The sequence below is a fragment of the Vidua macroura genome, chromosome 2 (genome assembly GCF_024509145.1).
Source record: "Vidua macroura isolate BioBank_ID:100142 chromosome 2, ASM2450914v1, whole genome shotgun sequence".
Taxonomy (NCBI): Eukaryota; Metazoa; Chordata; class Aves; order Passeriformes; family Viduidae; genus Vidua; species Vidua macroura.
The window spans coordinates 72,167,697-72,178,066 of NC_071572.1; the positions used below are offsets into that span (position 1 = coordinate 72,167,697).

Sequence of the window (10,370 nt, forward strand, 5' to 3'; positions counted from 1 at the left end):
TTTTGCAGGCGTTCTTTAATTTCCTTTCTTCACTTCAATGTTTTGAAGAGAAAGCTAAACTTGGACAGGAAAATTTCCATTGTCAGCTCTCAGAAAGGACCCAGTGAAAAATGTGTTTCAGCTTATCACTGTAAATATGATAATTGGCAGGTTCCTGGCACATACTTGACAGTAGCTTAATTCTGTGATGTTCAGATGAGCTATTATGATTTACAGAGCTATAGTGTGTGTAGTAACATGTGTTAAATACAGTTACATGAAGAAAGCTTGCTCATAGTGCTCTGTCTCTTCACTGATGTTCTAGTCCAACCAAGATGAGACCTTTCATCAGATCTTGCCTAGTAGAGTCTCTTCTCTTGATGTGTCTTTGAAGAAAAGGAAATGGGGTCATAGGACTTTCTGCAGTTCTCTATTTACAAAACCATCTTCTAAAAGAGTGGTTTGCAAAGCAGGGTAGGAGTGGGTCCTTGGTATGGAAGGGATATTCATAAGCCAGTACTTGTGACTAGGCATTGTTCTCATGATAGAATTACTGGAACCGGTGATTTTTTTTTTTCTCAGAGATGTTATCTTTGACAGCTGCTTTCTTTCTGGGCTTGGCTAACAACTGCAACAAACCTTTAGAAAGGGGGAATTGTGAAAGTACAGTCAGTGTATTTTTTTCTTTTTAGCTCTGAATTCTGTTAGTCTCCTCATGAAAGAAGGTCCAAACTTCCTGTCTAGAAAGCAAGTTGTGCTACTTAAAGCTCAATCAGGCCCTTTTAGCAAAAGGATGATGGAGGTGAGAAGAGCAACCTGTGGTGCTAAGAGCAGCAGTGTGCAGCAGTTGTGGCTGTCCTGTGGCGTATGAGAGGCATTTTCATCAACTCCTTTTCTTTTCTTGAATGCCAGGTGGGAAAACGACATTGGTAACGGTGCAGCCTAGTACCAAATCCTTTAGCTTGCTTCTTGGTCTAGCATGGTGAGATCTAGTCTTTCTTCCATAAGGGTTGAGGAAGGTAATAATGAATTTCTCTTTATGTAGAAGGGTGATGTTTCAGTGTATCTCATAGCAAAGCCATGTGCATTTTCAGTGTCTGGTGGCTTTTCCATTGTCTTAAACAGTGGGCAGGAAGTTCCCTTTATCATCAGATAGACGTAAAGCAGACTTACTGACTGTTTGGCCCATCTTAATCTGGCAATCAGTTAAATTGGCTGTTCTATAGTAGGGAGTAAGAAATACCCAAAAGACAGAGTTCTGCTTAATCCTGTCTTAGGAGGGTGGGAAGACAGGTACTGAAAGACAGGTCAGGACATACTGTGTCTTCATGGACTTGGGTACTAAACTAACTGTTTACCTTACTTTTCTAGGCTTCCTTGGCAGAAACAGATAAAATTACCTTGGAGGTTGCCAAGCTGATAAAAGATGACTTCTTGCAGCAGAATGGTTACACGCCTTATGACAGGTGAGATCTGACTGGCCACTGCCCTCTTAGTCCTGTGCAGTCTGGATTGATACAGTTATTTTACATGGAAGCTGACCAGTGCAGAAATTAATGTTACTGTCTGTAAAGAAGTGAAAGAACTGTGCTTAGGTAGCCCATTCAACAGTGCAGTCACATTGTCTTACCCAAGGCATGCAGACCCCTCCTGAAGGCAGAACCCTTCGGGGTTCCCAGGTCTTCCTGTATGGTTCTGTTAGCCAATGTTTCTGCACTAACATTGTCTGAGGAGGAGGACAGGACTGCTTTATTTTCACAGACAACATCCAAAGTCTTCCTGTTTATTCCATCAATACACAGGGGACTGCAAGAATCTGCTTTCAGTTACTATTGCATAATTCTTGAGTAAGTTTGATCCATCAAAAAAACTCTTACTCTCTCTTTCTCCCTAGTGAGCTCTTCTTTTCTTCTTTCCAAGCTATCCTTGTGTTTTAATAGCCTGACAAGGGGCCTTTTTGTACTTCATCTCACTCCCCAGCCCAGGTAGATCAGGAAGTCTCAAGTACTTCATCACTAGAAATGTAGACATCCATCATTTTGTAACACTGTGTGCCTTTGATCAGATTACTAGGACAGATATGTGTGTATGCTATAGGAAGCACAGGAAGTAGCACATAAATAATAATGAGGTACCTTTTATGGCACTCACCTACCCATTAAAACTGGAACTACATGAAGTGTTCTTGGCATAAAGAAACTTCTTTTCCTTTGAGCAAAGAGACTTGCAGAGCTGTCAACCCAGCCTGTTAGGAAGAAGCCTGCTCCCTTGATGGACAAAACAGGAAGGAGGACTTCTGTTGGCTACTCATTGTTTTCCTTTACTTGTTAGCATTGGCACAGATTGAAATGTGAGACTTGTAGAGCAGCAGTTCCTATTCACTTCTGTTTTGCCTGAATGTTTGGGTACTGCTTCAGAAACCTCAACTTTAATCAGCTTCAGGATGATTGTCTTGGCCTGCAATTTGACTATTTAAAAATGTGGGACCTATTTGAGGCAGCCTCTCTGCTTTGGCAGTATACATTAAATTCCCTGGAGTAAAGCAGGCTGGCACTCCTTCTGTCAGGGGAGAATGCTGTTAACTGTTCCAAGATGCCTGACAGGTCCTCTTCTATCCCATCAGGTTCTGCCCTTTCTATAAAACAGTGGGAATGCTTTCCAACATGATTGCATTTTATGACATGGCACGCCGTGCTGTAGAAACCACAGCTCAGAGTGACAATAAGATCACGTGGTCCATCATCCGAGAGAACATGAGTGAAATCCTCTACAGACTTACCTCCATGAAGTTCAAGGTATGTTTGTAAGGAAGTGGGTTGTCCAGTTTCTTGTGAGCTTCCAGGGCCTCTGAAAGATTGACTCAATGGTGTTTACCAGAGACTTTTGATAAAGGTCTGTGAACAGAGACCTTTTGCCATCATTTTGAAGGCAGTAAAGAATTGGTTTGTGAGCACAGGAATGGTCAGTGCTGAAATCCAGTCAGGTGATGCTGACTGCACAGCCTTGGCAACCCCACCTTCAGCAGTCTCTTTTGTGTTACATATAGTCATGGTAACAGCACAAGCATCTTTTCCAGTTTGCTTTGGCGGTTTTGTGATAAAATTCTGTAAAAATATTATGACATGTTCTAAGGAGACTATTATCAGAGAGAAGCAGCCTGAAGCCAAACATGGGACATGTCATATGTTACTGCAGGAGCGTTTCTTTCCTTAAGTTACATTAACATTTCTATTATTCAGTTTCTCCTGGATTTCAGCTTCAGGCTGCTTATACCTGTCTCTAATATAAAAGAGAGTGCTGGAAGTGGGGAGAGGAAGGGAGGAATAACTTTAGCATGGGCTTAAGACAAAACAAGTGGATGTTGTGCCATGCCAATGTATTCTGTTCCTACAGCATACTGGCTTGTTTCTGCAGTAAGTGGGTTCCTGGTATATATTCTCAAAGCATCAAGAACACAACAAGATGCCCTTGGGGACATGAGCTTCTTTGAGAGCTGCTTATGTAGATAGAATAATTAAAACACTCCCTACAAACCCTGGCCCACCAGCAGGCACTGGCAGCACGGCAGAGCAGTGGACAGCATGGCTGAGAAAGGAAATCCAGAGAGTGAATATATGTTAAGTGGAGCTGTACCTGTAATAGTTATGATAGGAAAATTGTATTCCCCAGGTAACAGACTGACAGGTGTGAGGATTCAGATGTCCTGCATCCTGTGGTTTGGGTACTTTGGAGAGACAATGTAAGAAGTAGTGCATCCACACATGTGAGGCTGCAGTGTTTACCAAGAGTTGCACTGACCCAGAGAATCTTGGCACTCAGAGGAGCATGGTGAAGATGTTGAACAGATTTCACAGCCTGACAGTTAATGCTTCTTGCAGAGAAAACCTTGCAGCCTCAGAGCAAACCTGATAGTTAGATTTTTTGCCTTTGTCTTTCATGTCTTTCACTGGAGATTTTTATGATTACACAATACATTTTAATTTGAACCAAACAACGTCTAAGTAATTGCAGAGTAACTCTTCCACTTACTGGGGATGCACTGCATTTGGTGTGGGTATAGAAGTTTGTATTAATCACTGCAGGTCTTAAATCTCACAACATTAACCAAGACCCTCAGTATTTTGACTGCTTTCCAATCAGTTGCTTTACAGTGCAGTAACCACTGCTCATGAAAAAAAAAATCTCTTTCCGGTACCCATTCTGCCTGCTCACTAATGTGGGAAGAGAATGAGATTTAAACCCTGTGGCTGTCAGTGAGACAGACAGGATGCAAAGACAGAGCTACAGTGCCTGCTCTGCATTTGGCCAAGTGTTAATCCTGAGGTCAAGAGGTTACAGCAGTGGCAAACCAGGGCTGACTTAAATACTTAAATACTTAAATACTTAAATGGGCTTTTCCTGATGGATTTGTTTCCTTGCTGTGTTCTTTCAGGACCCTGTCAAAGATGGTGAAACAAAAATCAAGGCGGACTATGCTCAGCTGTTTGAGGATATGCAGAATGCATTTCGCAGTCTGGAAGACTAGGCTCGACCTCTGTGACCACTCCAGTTTGTCCTCTCAGTTCCTCATCTCAGCTCCTCTGCTTCCCTACCTTACAAGAATGATGCAACAGTACTTGAGTTGATAAATAACCCTGTTTCCCCTGTTCATACTCAGAGAGTGTCTTTACAAAAAACATTCCTCTTAGTTTGTATTTGGCATTGCTTTGTGTGTCTGAAGTGGTGCGTGATGTGTGAATGGGCCTGGCTGAGTGAGGAAATGCTGTTGTACACTTCTAGAGTGGGAAAAATTTCACCTTTCCTCTCCCAGCTCTTCTGGTAACCAGTCTTTCCCCTCGGGCTGCAACCAGTTGAGCTGCACTGGCAGAGGAGGTGTAGGTCTTCATGCAGTCATGCAGTATATTGCGAGCTGGCAGTGGGAAGGGCATTTACACCTGCCTCTTTGCTAAGTGACTATCAGACATAGAACTCCCTGTTCTCAAACAGAATTTTTGACCATTTTCTGATGACATGTTGATACAACCAAAAATTCTTCACTACTCTGTAATTTCTGAGTCTCTCAGCTGAGTCTTTTGGTACTGAAATGCGGTAGTTTTGGTCCTTTTCAAGAAGGGACTAACTAGAAGATGAGCATATACAAGTGACTGGTATAATTTTGTACACTGGAGAAACACAATTTTATCTTCCTACTTACTACAGATAGGACTGTTGGACTCAGCATAAGCTAAAATCAAAGCCACAGGTGCTCAGCTTCCAGTAGAATTTTACCTTCTTGGCTCCCATTCATCCTGTAAGATTTTCTGACACTCAGCTGCTTTACTTTGTGAAGCTTGTGATGCTGCCATGTACTGCAGGGCATGGTTGGCAAGGTACAGCGATGCCACACGTGCTGACCACAGTGTGATCCTTCCTTGGTGGTGCTCTGCCAGTGCAGTTGCCCCCAGTGCAATGCCCAGGTTATGCCAAGGTAAGGAAAGCACGTGCTTAGCCTTCTTCCTCCACCTGTGCTCACCTGGTCTGTTGGGTGGTGGCACAGAAGGTCCCCGGTTCTTGTGTAAGAGGAATGTATGATGCTCAGCTGGGGGCAGGGGATGAATGGGGGAAGATTGATGAGTACAAAATGTATTTACTCCTGCCTTGTTGATTACGATGCAAGAGAAACCAATGGCTCTGGTCTTCTGCTCTGTGCTCTGTCAAGCAGCAGAAACTGCTGTCTCTTGGGCTTATTGGTAAAACTAGACTGAGATGAGGAATGAGCAGACTGCAGCCTTTCTGTCATACTCTCTGAGCCCAGCACTCATCCCATTGCTCCAGAGTGCAAGAGAGAGAGATGCTGGCATCCTCTCCAGTCTCTCCCTCTCAATTGTGTCAGGTGGCATCCTGTGCCCAGCTGGGTTCCAGCTGCCACCTACTGCTTTGTTAGTCCTGAGACAGCACCTGTTGTTGGTGACACCGTGCCTGCGTGAGTGGTTAATTCTGCACTGAAGTATTTCCAGTGGTGCCAGCTTTGAACAGTAGTGATGCAAAGGGATCTTGTGCTACGGACCAAATGCTGCCACTTCCATTATGGTATCAACCCACTGTCTGTCAGGGGAGAGCCCAGCTGAAACTTAAAGGGATTGACTATTTTTGGTTCTCCCAAAAAGAAACTGCTCCTCCAGCTGATATTCTGGTAGTGAATGCTTAAGTTTACAGCTCACTAAACTTTTGCTGTATGCTGCTTATTTTATCAATGAGCATGTGTGAATGAATAGTCACCATCCAAGCCCTTGCTGGGCTCATCGTTTGTACCCTTCACCACTGTACAATGTAGCATTTCATGCTAGAAACCAGATGTTCTTATCTCTTTAAATAGAGGATGTTATAAACTTTACAGAAGATGTCTAAGATAATGCAGTTCTAATATTTATTGTGCTGTACCTGGCCCTGAAGTGTGACCAGTTCAAAGTTTCATATATATTTTTGTCCTTTTTGTTTTGTGTCTGTTTTCAGTGTTGAGATTCTGATGTTCTCTGTGTCCTGCAAGTCTTCCTTCCACAGCTGTGGGAGGAATTACAACATGGGCAGAACCCCACCACCTACTTTATCTTGTATATTTCATAATGTACGTTGCTGGAAATTGTGTAAAAAAAATAAATTAAAAAAAATTGTTCAAGTCAATGAAAATAAAATTGATTTAAATTAGGTTTTATCTGTCCTATTTTCTTATGTCAAACCAAACCTGTACCACAGTGGTGTACACAGCAGCCCATCACAAAAGGTGACAGCTTGCTTAGAAAAAATTACTTCATCACTTTAGGGATTTCTTCAAAACTGCAAGCAGTAATTTGGCATGGACTCTTTACTTCAGTTCTCCCATTCATTAGAGCTTGCACAATCTCCTCACACATTACATGAAAGAGTTACAAAGTAAATACTCTTGGGGCAGCTATTTTTAGGATTACTTTTAATACAATAAAAGTGTAATTATGAGTTTGCCTTTTGCTGCCACACATGCAAAACAACTGTAATTGTACCATATGAGGGCACTTGGCACTTTGGATCAGAAGCTGAGCAGCACTACTGGCCACAGCAACTCCTTCTGAATAAGGAGTTGAGACCTTCTGTGAACAGCAACACATAAGTGAAGAACACACTAAAAACACCACATTTGGCCCATTTTGTAGATTTGACCACTCTGTAACACCTCTTTGAAGAAAGTGTTCTGATATTTCATAGACTATATTAAGAGATACAGCAAGCTGAAGGTGTTCAAGTAATTCCATCACCTCACTAAGGGGTGGAAGTCAAGCTCATTTCCTGGCAACCATGGACTAGTAGTTCTTGGTAGATGTTAAGAAATCCATCAAGTGAAGCGATGAGTTCAGGTTTTGGCAGTTTGGAAGTTACCAACAGGCAGTGTCCTCACTTCATCCACTCGACTTTTGTGGATCTGGAAGGCTGGCGTCACCCAGCGGCCACAGGAACACTGGTCCCCCCTCCAGCTGAAGGAGCCCAGCTTCGACGTGCATTTGGGACACAGAAGCTGCAAGGAAAACCCAGGGCTCAGTCTAAGACATGTGTTGATGTGGATCTAGTTAGAAACAGGCCAAAAGGCCAAACTGGAAGGGCTCTTTAGCCCTAGGGTATAGCAGGCAGCTGTGCTGGTAGAAGGGAGGGTGTAGAGATGCAGCTACTGGGACCTGGTGGGATTCCACGACAGTTTTACCAGGGTCCAAAAGACTCAGTCAGCTAGGACCACAAGAGGCTTCTGAAGTCCCAAAATCTTTCTCATAATAGAAACAAACAGCAGATAAACCCTCTCCAATATCCTGGCTGGTGTTGTCAGCTCAAGCAGAGCATCAGCTCATTTCCTTGTGAAAGAGTCTTATTTTACATTTAGGCATCTGCCCGTAAGCTGCAAAATTCACATCAGAAAGGCTGGGAGGCCTAGGACTTTGTGTGGGGGTTTTCCTTTCAGGGAAGAAACACAATTCTGCCTTTGCAAAAAAAAAAAAAAAAAAAAAAAAAATCAAACAAACAGAATAAAGCGCATGCTCCAGTTCACCTGTCCTTCCATTACTCCGAGCAATGCCGGTTCCATCCACTGCACAGGCTCGATGAAGTACGAGGTGCACTTTTCCTGGCCATTCCCAGAAAGCCGTGCAGACTCTGTTATCCTCTTGTGGGCAAAAGCTGTCGGTCCCATTCCTTCCGTGTGGGACAAAATGCTGGAGCTACGGAACAGAGCGCGTCTGTCCTCCAGGACAAGGGAAAGAAGAAGTAAAACAAATAGGTTTTTTACTGGACACATCTACAGACAATAGAAAATAAGGATATGGGCTTCCTGACTCTGAATAATTAAACAGGAGTACAAATTCTACATTTTTGTGATTAGTCTAGAAGGTTCACAAGCACCACTCCAGAGAACAAAAGGTTTTGTATTTTGTAGTTTTGTTTTTTTTTTTTCCCCCGCAAACACAGTGTGGAACCTTAGGCAACAGCTCATTCCTGACCTGACAATGACATGCCCATTGATTCACACGGTTATTCTACTCTTGAGTAGATTTCACAATGACATTTTAAGGAGAAATATAAAGTATTTTATAAATATATAAAAATACATATTTAGTATATAAAGTACCTGCATTTCCTGCATCTGTAGAGAACCTCTGTGTTCAAAGTTTGACATACAGTGGTAGGATCAACTGCAAAGACTTCTTGGGGCAAGTCTTGAGGTTCTGCAGAGGGGTCAGGACCATGTTGTGAATCAGATCAGCTCAGCCATGCTGCATTCCTGGGAATGAGACAGGACTGTGCCTCGGCCCCAGTCACAGCCTCCTGGAGCCACCTTCTTTCCTTTCATTTGTTCTCTCACCAATTCCACTAGATTAAGCTAAAAAAAAAAGGAGCCGCATCCTGCCATGCCTAAGACTGGGATTTGTTTAATGCAAGGAACTGAGAACTAGACTATGGCCTCAACCATGGTAAAATAATGATATTTTACTTTATGTTCTTACTTTAGCAGAAAGTAAAGGCAGAGGAGGTTTCTGAGCAGTTATGCCAATGTTTGAGTGCCCAAAATACAGAAAGCTTGCAAATGAGAACTGCTTAGGACAATGGTACATGAAGGGCAACAGCACTGTGATGCAACACTGAGATCTTGCAAGAAAAGCTACAGATTATGAATATTATAAAATTACACCAATGTACATGTATATTTTGCAAATTAAAGTATGAAAATGTACTTTATTACCTGCATTTCAACTTTATCCCAAGTTTTGCATGGTTTTTTTTTTCATCACTTTGACATATTTTCTGAGGATGCTGCTCGCTTTGCCAGGGATGTAAAAATTACGAAAAACATCAAATTGACCTTTACCATTTTTTGCACTTTACTAAAGAGTGCAGCTCCTCACAGATCTTATTTCCCACGCATGTCCCAAAGGCACATTTTCTTCCCCCCCACTGATGAGCTGGGACTCTCGAGGGCTGGTATAACGTGAATGCTTGCCCTGGCCAAGTGCAGGCTCGGCTCCTTTGAGGGCAACACTCGAAGCCAAGCCCCTTTGACAGAATGCCTTCTGCGTTCATTCCGGGACAGCCAGTTCCCCTCCCTGGGAGACTGCTCCGCGCACCCGCGATGCTCCCACTCACCGGAGAACCTCTCGCTGAGCATCTCCAGCCGGTACCGCTTGTAGAGGACGCTGCTGGTGTCCACGGCGCACCCCATCGCCTCGTAGAGCTTCAGCTGCCCCTGGAAGCCCGGGTTCACCCTGCGGCGGGGCCGAGAGCAGAGCGGGGTGAGGGGGGAGCCGGGCGGGTGGGCGCGGGGCGCGGGCGGGGCACTCACTGCGCGTCCGGCTTGGCGGCCCTGACGGCGGCCAGCGCCTCCTCCCAGCCGAGCCCCCGCGTCTTCATCAGGTAGGCGGCGACCACGGCCACGCTGCGGCTCACCCCGGCGTGGCTGCAAGGCAAGGGCGGCCCGTCAGCGGCAGCACCGCCGCGGGCAGCGCTCGGCCCCGCCGCGGCCCCGGGCTCACCAGCGGACGAGCGCGGCGCCGCCGCCCGCCCGGGCTGCGCCCAGGAACGCGGCGCACTCGTCCAGGTGGCTCAGCAGGTCCGCGCCGGGCTCGTCCCGCGCCCGGACGTGCATGGCCCGCACCCCCGGCACGGCCGGCGGCTCCTCCGCGTCCACCGTCAGCACCGCCACCACCCCCGCCGCCGCCAGCGCCTCCGGGGACGAGCACGACTCGGCGCCGCCCACGTAGAGCCCCGCCAGCACCGGCACCATCCCGCCGGGAGCCGCCATGGCTGCGGGAGGCGGGAGGGAAGCGCCGCCCCCTCCCGGCACGGCGGGAGGGGCACGGCGCCGCTTTCCGTTTCCCTTGCCAGGAGGGAGGGAGTGATTT

At 45.5% G+C, this 10,370-nt stretch overlaps 2 protein-coding genes across 3 annotated transcripts in view; one reads left to right on the forward strand and one right to left on the reverse strand.

Moving 5' to 3' along the window:
• ATP6V1A (ATPase H+ transporting V1 subunit A) overlaps nucleotides 1–6,663 on the forward strand; it is a 30,309-nt gene extending 23,646 nt beyond the window's left edge. For both annotated transcript variants that reach the window (XM_053970029.1, XM_053970030.1), the window contains exons 13-15: nucleotides 1,351–1,445; nucleotides 2,603–2,774; nucleotides 4,412–6,663. In XM_053970029.1, coding sequence (XP_053826004.1) covers nucleotides 1,351–1,445; nucleotides 2,603–2,774; nucleotides 4,412–4,504 — 360 coding nt within the window. In that variant the 3' untranslated portion in view covers nucleotides 4,505–6,663. The remainder of the gene's footprint in view (nucleotides 1–1,350; nucleotides 1,446–2,602; nucleotides 2,775–4,411) is intronic.
• Nucleotides 6,367–10,370, reverse strand: DUSP12 (dual specificity phosphatase 12). The gene is made up of 6 exons (XM_053970031.1): nucleotides 10,002–10,370; nucleotides 9,812–9,925; nucleotides 9,616–9,734; nucleotides 8,603–8,699; nucleotides 8,027–8,213; nucleotides 6,367–7,504 (listed from the first exon to the last, which is right to left on the reverse strand). Exons 1-6 carry the CDS (start codon nucleotides 10,268–10,270, stop codon nucleotides 7,343–7,345), a joined length of 948 nt encoding a protein of 315 aa, XP_053826006.1. The 5' UTR covers nucleotides 10,271–10,370; the 3' UTR covers nucleotides 6,367–7,342.

Coding starts and splice junctions, on each gene's coding strand:
- DUSP12 (XM_053970031.1), bottom strand. CDS start 10,270: ATGGCGGCTCCCGGCGGGATGGTGCCGGTGCTGGCGGGGCTCTACGTG. Junction 9,735..9,811: donor GCCGCCAAGCCGGACGCGCA/GTGAGTGCCCCG, acceptor GCCCCGCCGCAG/GGTGAACCCGGGCTTCCAGG. Junction 8,700..9,615: donor GCTCAGCGAGAGGTTCTCCG/GTGAGTGGGAGC, acceptor ACCCCTCTGCAG/AACCTCAAGACTTGCCCCAA.